A 24,367-nucleotide genomic window follows, 5' to 3' on the forward strand; every position below is an offset into this window, starting at 1 on the left:
GTCAAAACCATCAAAGGTGACGCCGTGAGAGAAACACGTCGCGTCACCATCGCGTTACGCGTTACATACCGCCCGCGTGATCGTTCCTTGCTGTCCTCCTGGACCTCTGTCGTCCACTTCACTTTGCGCGGCTGGGGACACCATCATTTCTCTGACCAGAGCTATAGACACTTCTTTCTTGATTTTTGGTGACGCACAGCCATGGAATCTGTGATACTCAAAGCACGCCAACAAGAAGAGCGCCAGGCCGCTATCCGCGCGCAGATCGCGGCGTTGCAAGCTCAGCTGGTAGATCCGTCGTCCGCCTCGACCTCCTCTCAACGGTCAACCGGTAACTTGGGCGGAAACATCTCCAGACAACAGAAGAGGAAAGCGGAGGAGCATATTCACGTATTAGCGCCGCGGACGCCGTCGCCCAGTACGCTCTTCTTCGCCGGCTCACTCATAGTTTTCACAGATTACGCATTTTAGAGAAGAAGAAGACGGACCGCTTCAGTGCGTTTGAAGGCCGCGCGCGTGCATCTGAGGCATCTGCTCCCTCGAGGCCATCGTCTTCATCAACCGCGTCTGGCTCCGGAGCGAGCAAACCTCTCCCGTCGAAGAACGTACACACCGTCACGCCTGCATTGAAACCTGCCGCCTCTGCCGTCGTCGGCAAACTCGCTGCTTATACCAAACAGCAAGGTGCCAAGGCTGAAAACGAGGAAGAGATCGCCCGGTCAGCCGGCTTCGCCGACGCCCCGGCGTGTATGAACATCGCACAGCGAGACGAAAATCTTGCCATCGTAGAGGAGCTACAAATGGGAACGGGGGAGCGAGAGCATCAGCCACCTCCGGGCGACCCGGCGTTCAATACGCTCGAGCCCAACTCTGGCATCCGCTTATCGTGCGTCGTGTTCTATCCCCACGTTCTCGCTGTGGACTCTAAACTGATGGCGTATAATGTCGCACAGGTCGCGAGCGCTACCCTACGAAGACTTCCAAGAGCACCTCCGCGGCCGCTTCTTCCTCTCCCCCTCCTTGCTTTACTCCGTCGTGCGCCTCCTTCCCAACCGCGCGGGGTACGATGTGCCCGTTCCCGGGGACTGGGTCACGGTCGCCGTCGTCGCCGAGCGTGGGCCGATCAAGTTCAGCCGAGCACCGGTGGGCGCGCCCCGGGAGGAGGACGAGAGCGCGGTGAGGGAGGACGGCGCGATTCAGGTCCGTCCTGCGCACGTCGCGTCGGGTGACCAGAAGCAGGACAAGGGCAAGCAGAAGCAGAAGGAGGACAAAGAGGCGGGAAAGCCGCACGGGAAGAAATACGTGTCGATCAAGCTGGTCGACTTCGGCGCGCGATCGGCGGCGTCGTCGAATTCGAAGGCGACGATTCGGGGCGACGCGTTCTTGACGCTTCTCCTCTTTGAATCGGACTCGGTGGAAACCGTCGAGCACGATGAGGAGGAGGAGGATGGGCGAAAGATGAAGGCGAAGGCGAAGGGCAAGGCGAAAGAGAAGGTGTACAAGGGCGGGAGCCGGGGCGCGTTCGAGAAGATGGCCAAGTTGAAGGAGGGCGCGGTGGTCGCGCTGCTGAATCCGCGGATACTCAAACCGTTCCAGGTTCGTCATCACGTCGTCCGACGGGTGTGTATCGAGTGCTGACCGGGTTTCGGCTTGCAGCGCTCGGCGGACGACCCGCATCCTGTCACTAACATTCTTGCGCTCACGCCCGAGTCGGCCGCGTCCATCGAGATCCTCGGCACCGCGCGCGATCTCGGGATGTGCACCGTCACGAAGCGGGACGGCAAGACGTGTGGTGCGTGGGTGGACAAGCGCGTCGCGGACGTGTGCGAGTGGCACGTCCAGCACGCAGTGCAGAGCCGGCGGGCGGCCAGGCCCGAATTCTCCCTCGGGTTCGTCCGTCTCTCTGCGCGATATATGGAGGGCATTGGGCAGGATGAGGCTGACGATACGATGTCAACAGAACCTCGGGCATGTCTAGCAAGGCAACGCATAAGCGCAAACACGACTACGACCCTCGCAGGCAGTGGGGCCTCAAGCCTGAAGATAACCATCTTGACGGCGGCGGGGCGACGTACGTCGTGTCCGGCCATGTTGTGTCAGGTTCCGGCTCTGGCGTGGGGGAGGGGGGCTTGGGCGCGGGGCTGTTCGTGGGCGAGTCTTTGGGGCGAGAGGTGCAGGCCAAGGCGGCGAGGAAGAAGGCCGGGAGGGAGGCGGAGCGAACGTTGAAACTCTTGGTGGAGCGAGATCGGGAGGGGATGCGAGCGGTTGTTAGGGCACGGGAGGCGGTCACTACTCGGAAGGAGAATGCGAAGGACACAAAGGGAAAGGAGAAGGAGAAGGAGAAGGAGAAGGAGAAGGCGGTGGAGAATGACGGTGCGGTGAAGGGGAGTGAGTCAAAGAAGGGAGGGTATTCTGCGGCGATCATCAAGAACCTTGGGTTCGACCCGGCGCTCAAAGCGGGTCACGGCGCTTCCGAGCAGTACAAGGAGGACGAGAAGGTACGGCTTCTGGCCTCAATTGAGTCATTAATTGTATTGACGCGATCCCATAGCTGAAGCTGCTGAGCGCCTTGCAATCCTCGCGTACGGCCGCAAACATCGAGCTGGGACCTAGACCAGGAAAGCGGATCAGATCAGCCGTTATGGCGCCGCCCAAGGGCAAAGAGCAGAATAAGGGCCTGAAAGAGAACGTACCTAGAAGGAGCGCCGCATTCGGGCGTCCTGTTGGGCTCATCAGCGGCGACACGGAGATTGATCTGGATGAGGATAGCAGTGAGGTGGAAGTTGAAGCTGCAGTGATGGCGGGTGTGAAGTAGAGTCTGCAGCCGAAGATGCATTCGCATGAGACGCCTTCTTTGACGCTTGCACTGCTGCTCTCTGACCCTTGACACTGTAGTGCCGCCGTTCTGTATCCGTGCTTCTGGTCCTACGCCACAACCTAAACTTGTATTACCACATGAGGTGAGCACAGCCACTGGGTCAGAAGTCCAAGCGGTGGCCGTGGCGCTATCGCAGTGATGCGGCATGGCGCCTCCCCGTCAACCAAATCACTCATCGGGACCTCCCGATTGGTCCATACATATAATGGTGTCTTGTGGCCGAGGCATCCCATATGGCATCCACTGAGCCGTCGACGGCGTGCGCGCCGGGACTGAAGGTCATCGGGCCGGGCCTTGGAAGGACCGGGACCGGGTCGCTCAAGCTTGCTTGTGAGTCTGCATCTAGAGTCTAAACGGAACATATTCGTGAGCCGAAAGAAATGTAGTGGAATAGCTAGGTTACAAGGTTCTGCATAGTGAGTCTACACTCCAGTGATTGCAGTGCTTATGTTGACCGACAAATCGCCCATCTAGCAGTGTCGGAGCACCCGAAGAATATCGAACACTTCTCGTAGCAATGGCCCGTGATATACAAGAGTGAGTGACAGCAGGTCGTGCCCACCGCCATCATGCCCTTACAACATCATATTGCACTGTAGAGGTGGACGAAGGGGTCGTCACGCGGGCGGACTGGGACAAGCTATACGGAGACTACACCGCGTGCACCGATTATCCGTCCGCCATGTTCCCTCGCGAACTCCTTATCGCGTATCCTGACGCTAAGTTCATTCTCACTGTACGTGATGCGCAGAAATGGAAAAAGAGCAACGAGAAGGCAAGTCGCAATCCTCTCTTTTGTATACGTATCGATGCCCTCATATTGACCCGTATAACAGACTATCTACCGCCCCGCCAGAATACCCCTCCTGCAACTGACACAGCTCGTCGGCCCACCGCGGTCAAAGATGATCCGACCCATCTCGAAGCGGATCTGGAACGTGTTCTTTAAGGGCGATTTCGAGAAGAATGCGATCAAGGTGTACGAAGCGCACAACAAGCTTTGCAAGGATGTCATTCCACCAGAACAGCTGTTGGTATTCACCGTGAAGGAGGGCTGGGCACCACTGTGCGCTTTCCTGGGCGTGCCGGTCCCTGTGCGTTTATTCCTTCGTACACCAAAGGGTTAGCGATGATCATTTCACGGTTCACCACTTTGTCTGGTAGGACATGCCGTTCCCGCATGATAATGAGGGCAAGGTGATGGCGGCCCAATTCGACGCGTGGGAGAAGAGCTTAATACGCCTCTTCGTCAAGCAATATGTGGTGCCTGCTGTTGGGTTGTTGGCGGTCGCAGCGGCAGTCGGACTGAACCGACGGCGGGTTCGTGACACAATGACCGAGCTCTGGGTGCATGTGCGGAGATAGCTTTAGGAGTCCTGTACCGTCACAAAAACGCGGTGTTGTCCGTACTCGTCAGCCAATCACGACATGGATGACGTTCGCGCTACTTGCCCGCAGTAGACTGTCCTGGCTGATATAGCACTGTCTAAGGGCCTGTGTTTTTCATTGGTCCCGCGGACTCTCACAGCTTCAGAGGGGCTGTCAGCATGTTCCGCACGGCGACCAATGAGGTCCGCGTAGACCGCGGAATGCTAGGACCAACTTCACAGCGTGTTCATTCGATCGAGTGAACGAGCAAGGTGTTTTCCTATGTATGTAGTACGTATATGGCTTGTCGGTATCAGCGCGAAAAACGTGGCAAAGATGCGTTTCTTCCGGATTTGGTAAGCAAAGCCAGCGGATAATCCGGCTTCCGCCGCGCGACGTTCGATTTTCGCGGCGCCGACCTCGAACCCCGACCCGGCGACGGTTGGCCCTGCCTGTATTACCCGGCGCGCCCGCCCGTCCAAAGATGTTGCGAGGACGCCGGGGACGGTGAGTCGGGGGAGGGGTGATAGAATGGTCGAGAAGGTGCAAGGGGTGGCTGATGAAAGAAATATACAGAATGGGGAAGCGCTGGCTTATTGGTTCCTCACGGCTATATTCGAGACATGTAGCGATTCGGGCTCGGTGTGCGTGCCAGGCGTCCGGGTGGGAGGGGCACGGCCACATCCCGCGCTTTCCTTCCCCCTCTCTTTCCCCCAAGCGCCCCGCGCAACCCGGCGATTTAGTACAGCTACCCGCCTACTTTTATCCTCGCTCGCCATTCATCATCCTGTCCCCGCGTGCCGCTCGGATATCTCCTTTTAACCGACTGATTCAGGATGAGCGGCGTCCTAGACCAGAACGAGGAGGTTATCGATGTCGCCTACCGACTCTCCTCTCTCTCGTATTTCCTAGAAGCTGTCCGCTCACTTTCTCGCCTCCTGCAATCCGCACCGCCGAATTTGCCGGCGCGCCAGAAGAAGGTAATTGTCGTTCGTTTTCGCATACAGGGTTTTGGCTGAATGCAGAAACCTATCTCTCCCGCGCGCCGCTGACTAGGTCATCACTCTCGTCGAGGTAGGTTTGCGTTATGGCACCCACGTTCTATTAGCGCAGTAGACCGATGACTGCATAGGTAGCCCGCCGGACGCTTTTGAGGGCCGGCGTGGTATTACATACGTTCGCAGCCTGCCCTCCACACTTAGAGGGCCATAAACGAGCCTACCTCGAGCTTCTTACGCACCTGAATGCCATCAAACCTACCGTGACTCCAGACGCTCTACGAGGCAAGTTTCTCCAGGCGATATCATCCTGGCTCACGTTGATATCTCATCTGACGCGCTAACCTTGCAGTCCGCGTGGACCGCCTTTGTCTGCCTTTATTCACGGAATTCCATATCGAGCGAGCCTCCGCAGCGCCGATGCCTGGGATGGCATCCGATATGTCGCAGGGCAGTAGCAGCCAGCGGCAAGCACTTTCGCGAGATAAACCGCTGCATGCCGCAGTACGCCACCCTTCCGCCCGGCACGGAACCATGCCCGGTGGGTCTTCCCTAAATAAATACCGGGTATATAAGATAGAATCTCTGACAGGTGCATGGCTATGTAGCACCGGACGCATTCACCGGATCGCGTATATGTAGCACGGACGTGCTGGGGATCGGTCCTCGATCACAGCTCCACGCCGCCAGCGGCGACGTAGCCGCGCATACCGTCTCCAAACAGCTACGCTCAGGCGGAAGAAATCTGTCGAGTAGGGCCGTGGTTATGCTATCGGAGGACGAGGACGATCCGTGGCTCAAGGAGGTGGACGCGTCCGCCTGGTTGAAGGGTCCGTCGGCGGCAGACTCGGACGACGCGTCTGAGGCGGACACGGTGCGATATTCGCACGGGGAGGAAAGCGACAGCGGCAGCAGCGACGAGGAGGATGTGACCCCGCCGCGGTACAAGAAGGGAAAATTCGGCATTTTTGCGTCGGCCGGGCGTACGTGGGGCAATGCGCGCGGGCGGCATTAGTGCTTGGACGACGTTTGGCTACCCTTTTTGTTCGGCCGCAGACCACTCGCAGACGGTGAGTGCGTTTCTCTCGTGGTCAGGAAGGGATACTGACCGCTCCTAATAGCGGAGCAGAAGTGCTATCGAGCAGCGCGCCAACGGCGTGCTGCCATGGATGCACCCGTTGCTCCCGGACGGATCACAACGAGCCGGCGTGGGAGCTTGGTGATGAAATACACGTTCCGTGATTGGTGACGAGCAACAACATCTGTTGGCACAACAGCGCAGGGCGGTAGACATCTGCATGGACTGACTAGACGCTGGCGATTGTAATGAAAGCGGTTATTTCTGGGCAGCGCTGTGTGATCGGTATCAGTCTTGTGTATGCCTCGCGCGGCCAGGTATATTTACGACGATCGTACATGAACTAGGACGTACAAAATCAATTGGAATGCAGCAATGGCGCACAAACCACGTCGCATCGCATATGATGACCAATATATTGGATGCTTTGTCTTGCTCGAGGCACCCGACTAGTCGGAATACAGACCGCCCTTCTCGGCAGGTACTCCTTGATCTCCTCTCATCTGACTTTCACCTCCAGAGCCACCTGTTCCGGGAATGGAGTGGGCGGGAGCAGCTATGCAATAGGTCAGCCTACCGCACGACTCAATCTAAGGGGGGTCACCGACGTTCGGGGTCGGACTTGGGGTAAACCTAACAAGTCATTCAGCGGTCAACTTTCGAGGATTTCGCACACGGTGAACGGCCCGTACGTTTCCTGGGTTTTCCTTCGAAGGAGTCTCAGGAGCTTTACCGTGTTCGCTGCCGAGCTGGTTCTCAGGGAATTTGGCGTCGGCTGCGTGGAGCAGACGCGTTTGCATCGTATGAGCAATACTTTTCTGATGATGGGTCGAACAGACACCAACCGTCTCTCATCGACATTTGATCGGTAATTTGATTTTGGATGCACTGAGGATAAGTCGAGGATGAAGGAGGTGGAAAGGATGGTCGTTCGCCGGCCGCTTTTGCTTCGACATGGACGCGAGCATCAGATGACGTCATGAGCGTACTCTACGTCGTGACCCACGTGCACATAGACACGGAAGATTCCGGCACGCCGCTGAGCGCCGCTCTGCTCAACGCTTGAGCGCTTGAGCCTTGATGGAACTCCCATCATGAAAGGGGTTGGAGGATATCACCAGAGAGTAAACAATGCTGATCCACGTACGCGACCAGTGCCGCAGCGTATGTTTGAAGACTGTGCGTGCGGCGAAGAGCCCCAGGTTGGAGCACGAGTGACGGAAGGTTATGGCCAACGAGGATAGACCTTCTCGCTCAAGCAGCTTCCGCATGGGCCTAGTTGAATGGCCTTGATACCTAGCGAATCTGGCTATGTCAATGGCGAAGCTTGCATAGCAGGTCCCATGTAGACCAAGATGAATCCCATAAGCGGAGCGCTTGCACTCTCGCGATCGACACCGGTCTTCCGATCAACAACCTAACTTGTCTTTCTGGGAGGACTTGCAGACCTGTATCAAAGCAGAATGTCATTTCATGATGAAAGAGTCGGCTTTAGTCAGGTGGGGGGCAGGAACTCCATGTTGTGATGCAAGGGCGATAGTGGAGACCGATTGGATGCAAGTGCGAAATATAGTTTCGATGACAATTCCCGCCCGGTACAAAACGCCTAGTCTAGTGGATACCGGTAGCGGCAGGTAACGCAGCCTCCTCATCTCTCCCTGTGAGACAGCTTTCAGTCCAGTTTATCCGGCACAGTAGGGGGCCAATGAGCGTACCCTCCAGGAACTTCTGCATGAACGTCTTCTGTGTCCTCGCCCGCGGGTTCAACAAGATGCCCAAGAGCTGATCCGGCATCTTCCAGCAGTTCACCGTCTCCTGGTACTCCTGCCTTCCCTTAAGCAACAGGACGTCGATGACCTTCGGGTCAGAGACGTGGCGGTTCTGCTCGAACTGTGCGCGAATCGCACGGCGGACGTATGTTGGTGAGACGTCGAGGGCGTAGAGAGTGCAGATCTCCGGGGCCTATCAAAGCGTTGAAGCGGGTTCAGGACAATTGTCAGTCGAATGTATGCGGGCCGGGAGTATTCGGCGGGTACGCACGGAACGGTACCACAGCCTGTAGAGCTCGACGACACGCCTGCGCGCCTCTTGCGGGCTGCTCGATGTGCGCGTGGTTTGCGCAAGACGGGCGGGTATCGTGGTCATCGTAGTCCAGGGAGAGCCGGCGTGGTTGTGGGCTCGAGCCGGGTTGGTCGGTCGCGGTGGGAAGGAAACAGCGCGTGCAGCGGGTCTTTCGGCGACCACGACCACGACCACGACGACCTCGTTCGTCGCCCCGGCGGGCTCAACATCCAGCACCACAAGCTATATTATTCTATTACAATCGATCGTAAAACCTTATACCGGCTCACCGGTACGTGTCTATCTGTCGATACGGCGGGGACCAGTCAGACTTTCTTACCTTTTTTATTATTATAGATGCCGACACTGCATGCGGAATTTGCTCAGACGCCTGCCAAATGGTGCTGCTAACTCCTCGACGCCCAAGCAGGGATTCCAGTCCGCAGTGAGACCCCGCCGGCCCACCGTCTTCAAGAAACTCCCGTCGACATGGGTCAGCGCGCGCGGACTCGACCGTCCTATCAACGAATTTACCCGGCTCGTCCACCGTCAGACGCGTGACGAAGCATGGTTTATGGCGAACCGAGTCATTCGCGCGAACAAGATGCTGGCACGCCATCGGGCGATGCGGGACGCGAACGTGGATTCGGCGGAATGGTGGAGGTGGAAGGCGGTCGTGTTCACCAAGGATATGCAACACGCGTTGTCAGAGCTGTCGAGGATGGGGATTGAAGTGCAGGGAGACGTGAGCGCGGTCATAGAGTGGGGACGTCGCCCGATGCCTCAGTGGAAGAACCCGGTTCAGGACCCGCCTGCCTGGATCGTCATCCATCTCCTCTCCACCAAAGTCCACACCCCCGAACACGCCCGACAAGCCTATAGCCTCGCGGCCTACTGTATCCCGTCGTTGTCTCCTTCAATACGGCCCTCGCTCCTCGTGCTAGTGGCACACCACCTCGCCAGGTTTGGCCTCCTACCCCCTTTGCGGGCGCTCGTTACCTCCTTTCTCACAGAGACTATAAGTCAGCCCACATTCCACTTCAACTCCCTTCTTCGCGCTTTATCGCGCTTACACGCGTCGCCCGCATCCGCCAAGCTCTCCGTCACGATCCTGGAAACGATGACCTCGAGGAAGCTTCGTTTATATCCACACACATACAACGCGTTGCTGTCGGACCGATACCTGACGGTGGAGCTTACGAGGATGCTCCGAGACAGGATGAAGGCCGAAGGAACGGAGCCTAGCAGGAAGCACCTTGAGGCATACCTGCGCGTCTTCGCCACCCACGGAGCTATCCACGACGCAGAGCGGTTTCGGGAAGCGGTGCGACAGCTAGATAAAGATCGGCGATCCAGGCGAAGGAGGCGAAGTCATGCAGACGAAGAAGACCGGACGGTCAGACGTTCGGACACCATGTACCTGCGCGCGCTCCAAAACGATAAGGCGTCTGCGTTCCGATACCTCCATGACCTAGCGGCCATAGAACAGCGCAACAGCGCGACGCTTTCTGCGAAAGCGACGGCACTCGCACGTCGTGCAGCCAAGTTCAAGAACCGCCCTCGAACCAACTCACCCCGGGTTCTCTCTAAGAACAAGCGCTCGCTCGACATCTACGACTGGACCACGGCGCTGTACGTCGCCTCCTGCGATAAGTCGACGCCTGGGCGCGAACTGCTCAGACTCTTCGACTTCGCGCAGACAAGGGGCGGGGTGTTCACCCCTACTGTCGCGACCTACACCACCCTCATCAAGGGTCTCCTCGAGAGGCAGGAACTGGGCCCCGCGCTGGAGATGTGGAGCCGGCTGCGCCAGTCCAAGCTTCGGCTCGACAAACACTCCATTGCGGTTGGCGTGCAACTGCTGACGGAGTCCGGCCACTTGGCCCGCGCGTGGAGGCTGCTCGAAGCCGCGTTCACCGCCAACAACAAGCTCGTCAATCTGACGACCGTCAACGGGTTTATGCAGTCACTGTCGGCAGTCGGCCGCCCGGACGTGGTCTTCGCGTTGTGGGACCACATGACCGCGCTCTTCGACCTCCGGCCGGATGCCGTGACGCTGGACATATTGCTCGACGCGGCCCGGCGAGCGGCGCGGTTCGACGACACGATCACGGGCGCGCTCGCGAATTTGCAGCTCAAGATGCCCTTCCGCCAACGGTCGGAGCTTCCGTTCGGACCCAATTCTACGCGAAGCCATTCGGTCGACGCGATCGACGCGCTCTTCAAGGATGGAGCGAAGGTGACAGGCCTTTGGAGGGACGTGCCTGCCTGGCAACGCGCGCGCCAGATCTTCCGGCAGGTCGTGCTGGGCAATTGGCCGAAGCTCATGGCGGTTAGCCCGCCTGCGATGCCCGTTCGACCTTCCGGAGAATACTCGTCCCTGGGAATACGCGAGATCGCCAGCGCGTTCGTAGGTCCGTCGTCGGGCAATGCGAAGGGGCCGACCGTGCGCCCGCCGTATCTGCCCGCAATGCAGCATCTTGCGCTTCAAGGGCTTTACCCGTTGGGCGCATATCCCCACATTTATCCGACGGACAGGACCTTCCGAGCGTACATACGCCTCATGGGCGCGCGTGTCTACGCGGGCGACGGCGTGGAGTACGCGTCGGAGATACCCCTAGCTTTGGCCTGGATGAGGGAGATGGAGGTGAAGTGTAGTAAGGAGACCCTGGCGCTCGTGACAGTGCTGTGGGCAGAGGTCGGGATGAGGGCACCGCTCGTTGAAAACTGGCTGGCGAGGAAGGGCGGGCCGGGTGTGGATGAGAGGAGCGAGTACGCAAAGCTGATGGCTTGGATGAAGGAGTGGGTGGGCCAGGAGGGGATGCCGAGCGAGAGAGATGTTGGGAAATGGATTGCGGTCTTGAGTCAAGGGAGCGATTAGGGACGTCGCAGTTGTAGTGAATGAATGTGAATAGCCCGCACTGGAATTATTCAGGTAGACCGTAGTGACATCGTAGTGGTGACCGGATAGGGGCGAAAGATCTCAGCCACCGACGCGTCGCAGAACACGTCGCGTCGGCCCCAGAGGTGGCTTTCCTTTAACCCTCACCTTGGTTTCGACTGCAACGTCCTATCTCCCCTATCTCTCCGCGATCACCTCACTTGAATCTCAGCTGCATCTTGTCCGCCCTTCAGATTACCTTGGGCCGTTCCTTGCCAGCTGAGCACCTTAGCGCCTCCGATCCCATTAGCTCTGTTCGCAGAGCAACGAACTTTGATTTATCATGTCGATCGTCACCATACGGGTACGCTAACTGTATTTTTGCTCCCAATACTCACATTGATCATCGATCGCGCAGAACGTAGAGTTCTTAAACAACCCCGCGCGGTTCCTCGATCCCTACCGGTTCCGTGTCACCTTTGAGTGCATAGCGCCATTACCTGACGGTGAGCGAAGTTTTGAGAACTAACATCTATGGGTACTCCGGTACTAATGTACCTACTGTTCAGATCTAGAATGGCGACTCATCTATGTCTCCTCTCCCGGGAACGAGGATCTTGATCAGGAACTGGACGACTGCTTGGTTGGCCCCATACCAACAGGTGCGTTTGGCTCTATTACCCTATTGTTATGCCCCTGAACCGTCGTGGGGACTGTTTCCAGGCGTCAACTCCTTCGAATTCGAAGGTTCTTCGCCAAATCCGAACACCATACCTACCGAGGACGTGCTCGGAGTGGCAGCCCTTATCCTGACCGGATCGTACAAAGAACAGGAGTTTGTGCGCGTTGGGTACTATCAGGTGCGCCATCTCCACATCGTTCACAAGAGCCCGAACGAATACTGCTGCCCATAGAATACGGAGTACGACTCCGATGAGTTGAAAGAGAATCCGCCCAGCAAGATTCAATTCGACCGGCTAGTACGGGACATCTCAGAAAAACCGCGAGTGACACGATTTCAGATAAAATGGCAAGCATGCTCGTGCTCCCATCGCCATTCACCGCCGACAGCTGACGCGACGTGATACAGGGATGTCGCTCCCCCGCAGCAGCTGCAAGGCGCTGTCGGCGCTGCAAACTCGGCTGCAGTTCCGAGCGCGAACGACTTGGAGGGTGAAGACGACGGCGACGTACAGATGGACGGGCCTAACGGCGCGCCCGCGCAGACGGTATAGCCATTGTATCGTAATGAGGAAGAAGCGATACGGGTGTATCACTATTCGACTTTTCATTTTCGGTGCTATCGAGGCTATTCAACATCTCTCACTGGACTGTATCGCTATGAGGCTCGTGTGAACGCATTCCGTATTACGACAGTTGGCGACACCGGAATGGTCGGATATTCAGATATTTGATCGTGTTCAGATTATGACAGGTGCATATATTAATTGGCGTGTATTCACGGCGAGCGAGCGAGGAGGACAATATGCCGGAGAGAGGGAAATGCAGGAATCGTGTGAGCGAGTGTGGTGATCGGAAGGATAGACGAGGAATACACAAGTGCAGAGGCGATGCATCCTGGACGCGCTACTGCGATGGAGCTGGTGGTAGTGAGGGGTCCTGATTTACGACGCGATATAGCTGTCGTATACTGGGCAGAGGTCCTTCCATTGAGCTAAACAAGGAGTCACCGTTGAGACAGTCTAATCACTTCGAGAATGGGATGAAAGCATACTCGTGGGCGCATCCACAGTGGGGGTGTCTGCGGGATCTTCGGCGAAGACCTGGCGACGCGAATGTAAGAATAAGCCGGTAAAACTCCAAGGGAATACGTACGATGGCCAAACCAGCGTTGAAATGCCAATCGATGTGACAATGCAGGAGCCAAGGTCCCGGCTGGAGACGATATTAGCATTGTCCTCATTTTATGGCAAAAGACAAGCGCACGTTATCGGTGGTGAAGCGAATAGTAACCAGATCGCCGACGGTACCGGCAGACACAGTATCTCGCACGGGCGGGTCGATGTAGTTATACGACGAATTCGACGCACTGCGGATGACCGAGAACTGGTGACCGTGCAAGTGCATCGGATGCTGAGCGACGCATGTGTCAACCACCGAATAGGGACCGATCAAACAATTGGGACTCACGGGACCGCCGACAGCGCCGACAAGCTGAGTAAAGGACACTTGGATAACCTTGTTCTTCGGCACGTAAAATACGCTCCCCTTGGGCAAAAGCTCGGAGGCATTCGCTCCGTTCAGAATCTGAAGGAGAACGGGTACGGAAGGCCGTTCATACTCGTCCCCGTTGACGGTGAAGTGGAGGGTGAGCGGGTTGATCTCGATGTCGAGGTTGATGTTGACATCGGCGCCGTCCTTGGTCGCGCTGCCGGGGACCGCAGCAGCGGTAAGAGGCTATCAAGATGGAGATTAGCAATTATCGACGGAGCGCATCGACGTTGTTTCATACCTTGAGGGCCTGCTCATTGAGACGGTTCGAGCTGATGTCAGACGTGGTGGGCTCCTCGGCAGGGGCACCGGAGTAGCGGAGGATAGCGCTGTTGAGGCCGCCAATCGTGCCGACCGGGGTAAGGTTGCTCACAGCGCGAATCCCTGGGGCACGTTTATAAATGGATATGGTATCGAAGACATAAAACCGCTCGTACAGTAGTTATTGACGGGTTGGTTTGCATTCAGCTGGGACGGGGCGTCAAATTCGCCTCGCCCTCTGTTAACGAGAATGAAAACATACGATGAACGAATAACGTTGAGCTAGCTATCTATTCAGATGACTATTCTCGGATGGTATATACGACAAACTCACCAGCGTAAATCTGAATGGAATCGACCGTGTACGGTTGGACGTTAACTCCGTCCACTTCAATAACCGTCATGGTATGCGAGTCAATGGACCATATCCAATTTGGGTGGCAGGCCTGGAACGTGTAAGCTCGACTATTCCAGATTATGAGGTTATCGCAAACATACGATAGCGACCAAACGCATTCGGTACCTTAACCAAGATAGATAGAGGTAAATGCCGATCATCATCTGCGGCGACTCCACTTACCGTTTGCCTTTCGTCACCGTGATAACAGCCAGGTCCGCGTCGAGCGTTTCGAGCGATCGACCTTTACCATTGATCAAGGTGGCGTCGGGAAGGCTATGGACAGCCTGAGTGATTGGACCTACAAGCAATATGTATTGGAACTTACGCCACAGCACCGGCGCCGAGTGTCTCCAGCGGCGAGACAATGTGATACCTATGATCTATATGGTCACCTCTGCATACTATTTGAAACTGCGTATTCACCAGTCTGCCAGAGTGACGATCGTGTTCACTATGTGGGGCTTAATACATTGTTGTGGGAATTTGCGTCATACACTCACAATCGTCGACGTCGTACAAACTGGCATGTGGATCGTTTGTGTCGTAGATGATCTGATGCGAGCGTGAGGTGGCTCGTCCAGTATGACCGTTGAGCGACGCTCACCAAAGGACCACGGAGGCCATCGCAGTACTGGGTCTTGTAGTGCGAATGATACCAGAACGTACCGGCTTGGTCTGGAACGCTGAATTTGTACTCGTACGAATGGCCTACGACGACGAAGATTAGCCATGGCATGACGATGAAAGCAAGGTAAGAACCAGGTATGATAGGGCATTGGGTCACCATGTCTACGCCGTCCTGATAGTTGGTCGATTTCTGGAATAATCTGAGGACGGAGATCAAGATGGAGGCTCAACCGAGCCAAAGCTCTGAAATGCGTACCCATGCCAGTGCTATATGGAGTTGATGAGAAATGGCGCTTACATACAGATAAACTGACTCACGATGCTTGTCGGGAGGTCCATAGCCGTATCAGAGAGCTGATTCTTGACGGTGAGCTCAAACTTTCCACCCTGTGGAAGACCTTAGCAGCGTTACTGGGTCGCCGAACGACCAGGGCGCACCTTGTACCCGATCAGGGGAGGGGCAGGAAAAACTCCGTTCGCCACGACCGTGCTGGAAGGGGATGTCACCTGCCGTACAATCGTTGGCCTTGACCGATCTCACTCACTCGCGCGAGTAACCATCGGGAGCTAACTTCTTGTTCTGCACCGTGATCGTCGACGTCGCCTGTACGATTGAAGTAGTCGTTGCCGCCGAAGGATTCAGAGAGAGGGTGGCAGCCGAGCCCGATGCTACCAAGTATAGCAGAACGGAAGTGAATAGATCGAGCATGGTGGCGACCGCAAGGGGGAGGCTCGAAGAGTCGATGTCGTCGAGCGACCAGTCCCCGGACGTTCAGCAACAGCGCTCCAGAAAGTGTGGACGGCCCCCGATTTTGACGACATGGAGGGCAGTGATATATATACCGGTTGGAACGAGGACGTTACGTCGATGTGATACCGCGTGGCATTGTTATGGGGTGGGTACAGGCCGAAGGCAAATTCGTTCGGGTAAGAAGATTGGGCAAGCCGTTGTTTGTCCGCCGTTTCGATGGCATGGGGGAATGTCTGTGCCTAGCAAGAGCTACGCATGCTTTCCGTGTCGTTAACCTCCCTCGGTAGTGCAGACTTCGGCAAAGGATGGCCAGGATTGCGTCCACATGTCCACTTCAGGATGTGTGCGAGACATATCCATCAACAAATCAGCGGGGTCGACGGAATGTTGATGGCAATCATTCGGGGTCCGTACCCGGCACGTTTGATGATCCAGCCGGACGATTTCCTGCTGTCATTTGTTTGCAGCTGTATGTTTTGTTGGCCGGGAAGCGAATTCGCGCCAATCGATGATGTTCGTAACGCCTTAACTTGTGCACAGCTAGACATCCACAGAAATGTTTAAGCTGTGTACATCCAGATCCTCCTACCCAGTATGCGGTCCCGAACAACTGGAGGGCGATTAGAGATGTACCGGATTACATGTGCGATCCTGGTCCAGGCCAGGGCCGAACGCGGGGTGGATCCGGCGTCGGAGGTCCCGTTGATCCGTCGCTGAGCCTGGCAGTTCAATTTGCTCGATCAGGGGTATGGCCTCAAGGCCCCTACGTCATCGTATTGAGGTAGACTTTTGGGTGTGGTGGAACGCTGCAACAGGCGATTCGAGCTTGATAGACGCGAGCCCTGGAACAAGCTGTTCACCACAGGTCAGCAGTGATTTGGTCGCCTGTGCCTCATAAGACTTGTGCGCAAGACGATGAGCAGGCAGTAGCACGTTGAAGATAATGCCGAGTATGAAAGGCACAATGTTCCATGAAGTCGGCCACGATGCATGATGGACGATTGGACACAAAAGGTAAGACCTACCTGGATCCATGTCAATCCCTGCACAACCATCAACATTTCAACGGTGAACACGCGAGGCCCTGTGCCCGCCGCTTGGAGTTCCCTCGATCAGGCGCACCTCACTAACACTTGTCTCGAACCCATGTACTGACACGCGACGACGGCTGAAGTGGGCCGCCGCTGGGTAATGTATTGCACATAGTAGCACATACATGTACCTAGTTTACCTGCACCAGTGCTGAAGCGGCGTGTCGGCTGTAAAACAGCTCACGGGGGCCGTGGATGCACTGTGTGCGCCAAGCCGTGCGTATTGACGTGCGGTGCGGCAACCGGTTGTTCCGCTATTGGGACCGCGCCGGAAATATACCTACCTACCTACCTACCATGCCCAAATAGGTCCAAATCTGCAGATACACTCTATTACGGAAGTCATGCTTATGTGCGTAGTTGACGCCTTGAGGAATCTATCATGAAAAGACAAAGCAGGCAAGGAAAACTGCGGCCACGTTACAATGACGCGGTGCAAACACGGTGGTTCACACGTTGTCGGCTTCTGCCGCTATTGCGCGAACAACCCCTGATCAGAATGGGCGAATTTCCTGTCGTCATCTTAGCGCCTTGCTTGGGTTTCATTGTTGCATAGCCTATCATTCATGCCTCAGGAACGATCTGCTTCGCAGTAAAGTTAGGAAGAATGAATTAAGGAATGCATTTTCATCGGATTCTTATCGACACGGTCAATCACAAGCACTGTTACCATGTTCAGTACGGGAACGCGAAGAAAATAGCATCTACGTACCTGGGAGTAGTAAGCGTTCAAGACTGTGCATGTCGTTCCGGATGCGCAAACCGTGCTGCCGGTGTAGCCTGTGGATGCAAAAGCTCTTCAGCAACCGCGAGCGCAAGACGAACATGAACGTACGACGTACCGATGCCACCACATTGGCCATAATGGGCAACGGGGCTGCCCGTGGCGGTAGGCGCCGAACTTGTAGTCGAGACCGTCGTAGCGGACGAAGACGAGGCCGGGGCCGACGACGTGGCAGATGCCGACGACGAGGACGACGAAGGGCCGGACGGCGCCGTGCCCGCGTTCGGGCCCGCCGGGCTCGTCGTCAGGCTTCCGCTTTCGACGTAGATGCCGGACCAGTAGTAGTCCTCCGCGGCGGCGGAGGTGCCGCCGTTGGGCAGCCTGAGCACGCCGATGTGCCAGTCGGCCGAGTTGGTCGAGGGCGAGGTCGAGACGGGTGCGTGGACCTGGGTGAGCGGGTCGGAGCCTTCCGAGTACCAGAGCGCGACGGTGCCGGCGGAGAAGTCGATGTCGTATGCGAAGTTCATCCAGACGTTGGGAACGAGCGGCTGCGACCATTGCGTCTGCGAGTTGATGTCCCAGCGGAGGGCGTTGTCGGTCGTGCCGGCTTCCCCGGAGATGAGGCCGTACTTCAGCTCGGTGAAGTGACTCTGGCAAGGAGATGAAGGGTCAGATAGAGCTGAACGGATGTGTCCAGTGAGTGCTGACCTCGAAGAAGGCGATCTGGTGCTCATAGCCCGCGTTCGGTGGGTTCACATCGGAAGTTTTGAGGGAGAAGTGGTAGTAGAGATGACCAGTGCCGAGGTTAGCTGAGGTCTGGGGTATGATCTCCGTGCGCTCCATGGTCTGACCTATCATGCCTAGAGTAAGACAGCCACTCTACCCTACGCGCTGACGTGCGTACCGTTCCAGAACGATGTACCATCGATAGTAGTCTTAATTCCTTGGGCTTCGCTAGTGTCCGCGGGATTCTTGTAGTCGGCCGAGACCGCTAGGTACTCAGACGTCGCGCCAGGGCCATGAATGTACCATTGCCAAGGTTGTATCTCGTTTGAGAAAGACCCTGGAGACGGCGAAACACGAGTTAACGTTTGCGGTCAAGTGTTTGGACGTATACACTTACACTTGTCGAAGTCCGCGACAGTGAAAGACGAGTTGAAGAAACCATTCCATAGAACAGTGCCAGCGTGCGCGGAAGTCACAAAGGCAAAGGCAGCAGCGATGGCGTACTTGACCATGGTGGACGACGATCCCGAAATGAGGGGTGGGCGCCCACAAAATGACCCGCCGAGGTCCTGTTATACTCCGGCACAGAACGAACACAAGCGTGACGGGAGTAGATGAGGGACCTTCTTCGGGTAAAGCATACATCGTTGTCGGATGTGGTGCTGCCCAGGTGACGGCTTCCGGTCACGAACGGAAAAGCGTCGGAGGTTGGCTAGTCCTCCTGTTCATCGTTTATACTCCCTCGGGATCATGTTCGGTGGTCAGCGACACGGAGGAAGCCTGGAGTCGTCAGAGTGCTGTATCCTTGCATCAGTGAATGCAGAATTTTCGGAAGCAGGATGCAGTTCTTGGATTCGCCCGTTACTGCCGAGGTTAAAGCTCTGGGGTAATACGGGGTGATCTTGGAACTTCCCCGTTGGCTTCGTCTCGTGCATTGAGCTATAGTGTTGTTGAAAGGTGTTGAAGACGCAGCCCGAGTAATCAATCCGAGTACTAGCATGATCACGTCGAGGTTAGCAAAGAGAGACGAACAGAGATCGCCCGCGTCGACGGCACCCGAAGTAGCTTTGGAGCCTCTTCGCTCTGCTCCAATTGCGCACAGAATCAAGCATCTCCAGCTTCCTCTCTCGATTCTCTAGATCTCTTGCAGAAACGCTCCTCTACGCGGAACATATTCGTCAAGACACATCTGAGGCTGTACTCTTGCAGGGTCCGCAGTACCAATTGACGTCCGTGTTCACCCCGGGTCCGAGGGAGTGGAAGGAGTCATGGTATAGCTCAGGCTTATAGACGTCAGCATCTCAAGACATCTCTAGTCTCTAGCTTTCTCGTTTGAAAGCTACTTTACATCGAGACATGTCAGGAAGCGTGAGTAGCCGTCAGTGGGACTTGCTGTCTTGCTGATCTTATGCGGGTGGTTGGCAGAAGGCGCGTACGAGTCGCAAAGATCGCGAGGAGGATGTCGAAACGATGCTAGCGCAGGCCAGAGCAGCATTGCGAACAGGCCCACCTCGACAGTTCTCTACCCATTCTACCGCATCCGTGCCGGATAGCGCGTGGTTCGTCAGCGATCTTATGCTCGGCGCGGGCATGGTCATACTCCAGCCCGACACAAAGAAGATAGCAGTCGTGTATGACGATCGGATGGACTTCTGGTTCCTGCCCAAGGGCCGGAAGGATGTGGGAGAGTCGCTGGAGCAGACGGCGCTGCGCGAGGCATACGAGGAGGTACGTCGTTCAATTTATCCCGGTTTGGAGTAATGAGTACTGAAAGCTCCTCGCAGTCGGGATACCAGCCCCAGTTTCTTCCTCTGTACATGCCCCATCGGTTTCCCTCGCCCCCGAACCCGGACAAAGGCGTCGCTGGGACACGATCTCCATTTGCCAAGGTCACCGAGCCTATCTACGTCACCACACAGACCTGGGGCCCACGATACCACAATGACGGCAGCCTTCGGGATGCCGGCGGGGAATACATCTCGTTCTACTACGTTGGATACATCGGCGCAGACGCCGTAAGCCCGCCGCACCTTGGCATATATCCACTGCGACTCCCGCGTCTCATCGCTCCACAGGTCCATCATCAGAACACCGGCATGGATAACGAAATGCACTACGTTACCCATCTGCTTCCGGCTCAGGAAGCTATCCAGCGGCTCACCCGGTACGAGCGTGCCGTGGCACACATGGCGTGGCAGTTGTGGGTGCAAACGGCGCAGATAGACGAGGCCAAGACGAAAGATAGCGAGGACAAGGCCGACGAAGGCCGCACAGAAGAGCCCAACAGGGCCCCTGTTCCTGTCACCAAGCAAGGGCCTCGAACGGAGCCACAGGACCCGTCTGACGCTGCAGAAGGCGCCCCGTCCGCCTGAGCTGCCGTACATCTGCGCTTGCTCTTCGCGAAGCTTTCGTGACCGACGGAGGTTGCACCCGTGTTTCGTGTCCTCGTCGACGCATTTCTTTGAAGACACGGTCCGGACGCATTCACGTCTTCATATGGGAGAGAGCCTGGTATTCTCGCATTCGATAACTCGCAGTATGATCCATCGGGCCATGTGAAGTGCGGAACTGTTATCTGGATCCCGCGTTATTGAAGCAGCTGCAGTCAATGTAGAGTCCGCAACGGCCCAGATGACGCGACCCGAAGCCATCCTGTTGTACACGATGTGTGACCAAGCTGTTCATGGCAATATCACTATATTATTACACAACATGACGTACAGGAATGGTAGGAGGCTAACGAAACCTTACAATCGGAAAGAAACTGTGGTCGCACTGCGACCTGCCAGATGTCCAGAATAAGCGAGAGAAACGGAAGGCGATAAGATTATGTGACACGCGGAAGAGCGGAGATATGAAAAGAGGGAGAATAAGGTCGTGTGTGCGTGGATACCGGGCACAATCCGTGCGCAGATCATAACGAGTGAAGCAGGTCGGCCTCAGAAGCGGAGACCCGCTAGGGAGGCAGCGGTAGCGGGTGCGCGCAACGCAGAGATTCCACAGCTTTCCTCAAAGCAAATTCGCCTTCTGGAGGTGATCGCGTAAAATACCCTCTTCCACGACCGCTAGCGTCGCAGCGGTACCTTTTGTGTCCTAGACGAGTGAAGGTACCCGATTGGTCAACGATAGGTAAAACTGCCGGCGGGAAAGGGCGCCCAACTTACGATCACGGAGGTAAGGTGGACGTAGAACGGGCGCGAGATTGGATTGCTGGCCTTGGCAATTTCCTTGAAGTGATGCTGAAAATCTGCGTAACGTAACAAAGGCCCGGGGTGAGTTGCCGAATTTCCAACAGGACAAGCGGGTCATGTCAGAAGATAAATGAAACAACGTTTATGGCGAGGAGAAGCGGGTAGGAGAAGGTGCCACGGGCGGCAGACATACATTTTGCAACAGTGGTAACGTCATTCGGCCGATCCCCGAAACTTGGGACATGGTCCTTGACCCTCACGCCTGCCTTGAGTTTTCTCTCAAGCAAGTCACATCTACCAGTTTGAGCAGGTTCGTCAGCATCACATCATTCACCGGGAAAAGTAAGCGAAGCATGTTACTGACTTGTTCAAGAAGAGGATGATCTGTGTCTTGGCCAGCAACTTGGAGGACGAAATCTGCCTCCACAGCAAAAAACTATCCTCCAGTCGATTCACTCTGCGGTCCTCCGCGAGCTTCTCGTCGAACGGAGAGATAGGCGCCAGGAAAATAATAGCGTCTACGTCGTCAAAGTACGGATACCAGGCCGCGCGCTGGGATCGATGTAACTTGATCAATCGTCGTTCGGGTGCGCTAACGGCAACGACGACATACCGATGATCTGTGACCGCCGACGTCGTAGAGGATCCATTCGGTGCCCGAAGCCCGCCCTGGATCAAGAATAGCAGAGAACCCTATCAGCACGCATCCGCAGGATACGGCCCCGTGGTCACGCCGAGGAAGGAGTCGGACGAGTCTACCCGGGACGTACCTTGCTCAAAGACGAAGCGATGTTCTTGGACGCCTACAGTACGCAAACGCGCGCGCACGACGTCACTGTCGGTTGGGGTGTAGCCCCTGACGGCAATGCGGTGAACGTCCTCCAAGAAGCTATCGTGGCGCCCCCCATCAGCATGATCGGCCATTTTGGGATATTTTAGCGCTCACAAGCCAGGTTGGTCCTCCAAGCGGATCTTGCGTCGCTTCAACATGTCACGCACGACCTCGTCGTGCCATACTGCGGCGATGTCCGTCGCGCACCCGGCAATGACGTCCGCGAACTCGTCGTTCTGCGAGGTGGGGGACTCCCGGCCTTTCATGCCGGCCGGGAGCAGCTTGTCGAGCGCGGTCTTCCACCCGTTGTTGGAGCGAATGAAGAATTCGCCGGGGCTCTTGGCGTTATACACCCGCGGTGTCAGCGGTGCGACGGTATCGGCATTCGGGTCGAACGCGAGCACTTGGTTGCTGTACGGCGCATTATCGTCGAGATCCTGTGAGGCTGCGCCGAGCCGGGTTTCGAGTTCCCGCTGGACGCTGCGCAGTGGGCCAAGCCGCAGTTTGAGCAGGCGGTGCTTCTCCGTCCACGGCAAAGGCGATCCCTCGAGCGAGTAAACGGAGGCGGCGTCGTCGTCGAATCGGGTGGGCTGCGGCGGAGCCCCGGACATCTCTTGCGACATGAGGTCCAGCAAATTGTTCACGGTGCGAACGAGGTTGAGGCGAATCACGTCCCGCCATGAATTGCGCTCCTCAGCCCACGCCTTTGCCGCGTACGTGAGCTGGAAGTCTTCGGATGCCGTCAGTCAAGGCATCGATGCGACCGTCAGAGGTTAACTCACTCTTCAATGTCGTGGACTTGCCTGGATAAATGGTCAGCGCTCGTCCGAAGATGCTCGTGCAATCGAATACACTAACCACTCTCGCTCTGCCCTAGAAGCAAAACCTTCACCGGTTTCCTCTTCTTCTTGAGCGCCGTCTTCTCCCTATCGATTTCGGCGTCGATTTCGTCGCTCACCCGCTTCGCCTCCGCTTCCTCCTGTTCTCGGCGCGCTCGCTCGGCCGGTGTCTCGTCTGGCGGAGGCCGCAGCGCGGCTGATAACGGATCGGGCTCCTCAAATGAACGGCCCATGCTTGCTCGTCGTCGTCTACGTCGTCAGGAGAGGGGTCGATAGGAAGTGCGTGTGCGTGTTTGTGGTCGTGGAGGTCGGAAAGGCGCCGTGTGCGTATGGAGCGAAGAGAGGCCGGAGCTGTGAATCAGACCCATTGTGAGATCTGATGGTCCACCCGCCCAAACAGAGCTGACTGACCGATCGGGCCAGCGCGACGCCGTCAGCGCCGGCGAAGACAAGTCGAGTCCCTGCGTTGCCGTCGCAGGCGATGGATTCCCATGATCCTGCCATAATCAATGCAAAGAAGCTGAAGGGAGGGGCAGTGACCGGTCTCCAGGCTCACATGGGGGGAGGACCCCGAGCCGTGTCAGCGAACCGCATGCGCTCGATAAAGCAAGGCGAAGAGTGAAGACTGCAGATGCAATCGGCTGGATGCACATCTGGAAGAAAAGTGTATCAGAGATGCGTCTATCTCCAAACTCCGAATCAATGATGGTCCGAACGGACGTCGATAATCAGCAGTTATCGTGCATGTTTATGCACACGAACGACCTTGCCTACTCACCCTCGGACATAGCGTACAGGAGCTGAAGAACTGATGTAGGATGATGTTCGCACGTTGAGAGTTGAGTGTAAATATGTGCCAGCGAAGCTGCTTGGATGCCGTGAAGCGCGGCATTAGGAAGCAGGGCGGTGTTGAAAGCCGGCCGATCACTTGCTCGATCCTCCCAAGGTGATATCGCTCACAGCAAAATGCATCGTATCTCAAGATAGATCACAACAAATGCCTGACGAAGGACTAACACAGGATGGTTGAGCTGAAGCCGCGATAGAATTGATGGTCAAGACGCGAAACTCGTGGGGACTTTGCGCCACAACCGTTTTGCTGACGCTTGTTGACGCGCGATTCTTCGGGGCAGGACTCCAGTCACTCCGGACAATTGATCCTCACTTCATCTGCTTTTCATCCTTGTCATTCAACGTCAATCGTGTCCATATAACATTCGGCGGCGGTGGACAGATGTGGCAAACTCCACTTGAATGGTTTCAGCGTTGCGACACAGTCATTTGATCATCACCGCAATACGGCCTACCTACAGTTAGTGCGAGCGCTGGCAACTTCGAATTCGGGTCGCCCATTCCATTCCCTGGATAGGCGCAGAACGCCGAACAAGCACAGGCACCGGTCAAACCTGGGGGTCTACCAGCCTTGTTC

General features: G+C 56.4%; 12 protein-coding genes across 12 annotated transcripts; 6 read left to right on the forward strand and 6 right to left on the reverse strand.

The window, feature by feature from the left end:
* Positions 1-201: 201 nt before the first annotated feature.
* On the forward strand, positions 202-4,243 carry PUNSTDRAFT_146103 (uncharacterized protein; the record flags this gene model as incomplete). Its single annotated transcript, XM_007387604.1, has 11 exons — positions 202-418; positions 472-886; positions 954-1,596; positions 1,657-1,889; positions 1,961-2,498; positions 2,552-3,208; positions 3,265-3,294; positions 3,356-3,415; positions 3,478-3,653; positions 3,715-3,972; positions 4,043-4,243. 6 exons carry the CDS (start codon positions 202-204, stop codon positions 2,813-2,815), a joined length of 2,310 nt encoding a protein of 769 aa, XP_007387666.1. The 3' UTR covers positions 2,816-3,208; positions 3,265-3,294; positions 3,356-3,415; positions 3,478-3,653; positions 3,715-3,972; positions 4,043-4,243.
* An 839-nt stretch (positions 4,244-5,082) lies between these two features.
* PUNSTDRAFT_137949 (uncharacterized protein) lies at positions 5,083-5,588 on the forward strand (the record flags this gene model as incomplete). Its single annotated transcript, XM_007387605.1, has 3 exons — positions 5,083-5,226; positions 5,303-5,320; positions 5,379-5,588. The coding sequence occupies 3 exons, from the start codon at positions 5,083-5,085 to the stop codon at positions 5,586-5,588; spliced, it is 372 nt and encodes a 123-aa protein (XP_007387667.1).
* A 52-nt stretch (positions 5,589-5,640) lies between these two features.
* Positions 5,641-6,467, forward strand: PUNSTDRAFT_146104 (uncharacterized protein; the record flags this gene model as incomplete). Its single annotated transcript, XM_007387606.1, has 4 exons — positions 5,641-5,785; positions 5,853-6,227; positions 6,301-6,314; positions 6,366-6,467. The coding sequence occupies exons 1-4, from the start codon at positions 5,665-5,667 to the stop codon at positions 6,465-6,467; spliced, it is 612 nt and encodes a 203-aa protein (XP_007387668.1). The 5' UTR covers positions 5,641-5,664.
* A 304-nt stretch (positions 6,468-6,771) lies between these two features.
* Positions 6,772-7,122, reverse strand: PUNSTDRAFT_137951 (uncharacterized protein; the record flags this gene model as incomplete). The annotated part of the gene is made up of 3 exons (XM_007387607.1): positions 6,772-6,878; positions 6,931-6,955; positions 7,015-7,122. 3 exons carry the CDS (start codon positions 7,120-7,122, stop codon positions 6,772-6,774), a joined length of 240 nt encoding a protein of 79 aa, XP_007387669.1.
* A 756-nt stretch (positions 7,123-7,878) lies between these two features.
* PUNSTDRAFT_128041 (uncharacterized protein) lies at positions 7,879-8,528 on the reverse strand. The gene is made up of 3 exons (XM_007387608.1): positions 8,363-8,528; positions 8,038-8,284; positions 7,879-7,980 (listed from the first exon to the last, which is right to left on the reverse strand). The coding sequence occupies exons 1-3, from the start codon at positions 8,465-8,467 to the stop codon at positions 7,934-7,936; spliced, it is 399 nt and encodes a 132-aa protein (XP_007387670.1). The 5' UTR covers positions 8,468-8,528; the 3' UTR covers positions 7,879-7,933.
* A 58-nt stretch (positions 8,529-8,586) lies between these two features.
* PUNSTDRAFT_107540 (uncharacterized protein) lies at positions 8,587-11,264 on the forward strand (the record flags this gene model as incomplete). The annotated part of the gene is made up of 2 exons (XM_007387609.1): positions 8,587-8,675; positions 8,741-11,264. The coding sequence occupies exon 2, from the start codon at positions 8,754-8,756 to the stop codon at positions 11,262-11,264; it is 2,511 nt and encodes an 836-aa protein (XP_007387671.1). The 5' UTR covers positions 8,587-8,675; positions 8,741-8,753.
* Positions 11,265-11,443: 179 nt separating this feature from the next.
* On the forward strand, positions 11,444-12,686 carry PUNSTDRAFT_92130 (anti-silence-domain-containing protein). Its single transcript, XM_007387610.1, has 6 exons — positions 11,444-11,628; positions 11,683-11,770; positions 11,834-11,926; positions 11,988-12,124; positions 12,179-12,294; positions 12,355-12,686. Exons 1-6 carry the CDS (start codon positions 11,608-11,610, stop codon positions 12,497-12,499), a joined length of 600 nt encoding a protein of 199 aa, XP_007387672.1. The 5' UTR covers positions 11,444-11,607; the 3' UTR covers positions 12,500-12,686.
* Positions 12,687-12,716: 30 nt separating this feature from the next.
* Pslcc9 (laccase) lies at positions 12,717-15,578 on the reverse strand. The gene is made up of 20 exons (XM_007387611.1): positions 15,330-15,578; positions 15,223-15,274; positions 15,103-15,171; positions 15,041-15,051; positions 14,917-14,984; positions 14,762-14,865; positions 14,658-14,709; positions 14,581-14,608; positions 14,483-14,530; positions 14,338-14,430; positions 14,256-14,280; positions 14,092-14,203; positions 14,020-14,039; positions 13,934-13,964; positions 13,738-13,880; positions 13,416-13,682; positions 13,212-13,358; positions 13,101-13,160; positions 13,000-13,048; positions 12,717-12,939 (listed from the first exon to the last, which is right to left on the reverse strand). Exons 1-20 carry the CDS (start codon positions 15,491-15,493, stop codon positions 12,890-12,892), a joined length of 1,593 nt encoding a protein of 530 aa, XP_007387673.1. The 5' UTR covers positions 15,494-15,578; the 3' UTR covers positions 12,717-12,889.
* Positions 15,579-17,355: 1,777 nt separating this feature from the next.
* Positions 17,356-18,588, reverse strand: PUNSTDRAFT_75168 (uncharacterized protein; the record flags this gene model as incomplete). The annotated part of the gene is made up of 4 exons (XM_007387612.1): positions 17,356-18,000; positions 18,059-18,201; positions 18,255-18,413; positions 18,474-18,588. 4 exons carry the CDS (start codon positions 18,586-18,588, stop codon positions 17,356-17,358), a joined length of 1,062 nt encoding a protein of 353 aa, XP_007387674.1.
* Positions 18,589-18,710: 122 nt separating this feature from the next.
* PUNSTDRAFT_122530 (uncharacterized protein) lies at positions 18,711-19,082 on the reverse strand. The gene has a single exon (XM_007387613.1). The coding sequence runs from the start codon at positions 19,074-19,076 to the stop codon at positions 18,825-18,827; it is 252 nt and encodes an 83-aa protein (XP_007387675.1). The 5' UTR covers positions 19,077-19,082; the 3' UTR covers positions 18,711-18,824.
* Positions 19,083-19,157: 75 nt separating this feature from the next.
* PUNSTDRAFT_107551 (uncharacterized protein) lies at positions 19,158-20,772 on the forward strand. The gene is made up of 4 exons (XM_007387614.1): positions 19,158-19,444; positions 19,502-19,804; positions 19,861-20,091; positions 20,152-20,772. Exons 1-4 carry the CDS (start codon positions 19,433-19,435, stop codon positions 20,446-20,448), a joined length of 843 nt encoding a protein of 280 aa, XP_007387676.1. The 5' UTR covers positions 19,158-19,432; the 3' UTR covers positions 20,449-20,772.
* Positions 20,762-23,250, reverse strand: PUNSTDRAFT_55150 (G-alpha-domain-containing protein). Its single transcript, XM_007387615.1, has 9 exons — positions 22,958-23,250; positions 22,882-22,902; positions 22,214-22,829; positions 22,038-22,156; positions 21,881-21,936; positions 21,632-21,819; positions 21,461-21,561; positions 21,241-21,323; positions 20,762-21,169 (listed from the first exon to the last, which is right to left on the reverse strand). Exons 1-9 carry the CDS (start codon positions 23,169-23,171, stop codon positions 21,086-21,088), a joined length of 1,482 nt encoding a protein of 493 aa, XP_007387677.1. The 5' UTR covers positions 23,172-23,250; the 3' UTR covers positions 20,762-21,085.
* Positions 23,251-24,367: the final 1,117 nt, after the last annotated feature.

This window comes from Punctularia strigosozonata (assembly GCF_000264995.1).
Source record: "Punctularia strigosozonata HHB-11173 SS5 unplaced genomic scaffold PUNSTscaffold_14, whole genome shotgun sequence".
Taxonomy (NCBI): Eukaryota; Fungi; Basidiomycota; class Agaricomycetes; order Corticiales; family Punctulariaceae; genus Punctularia; species Punctularia strigosozonata.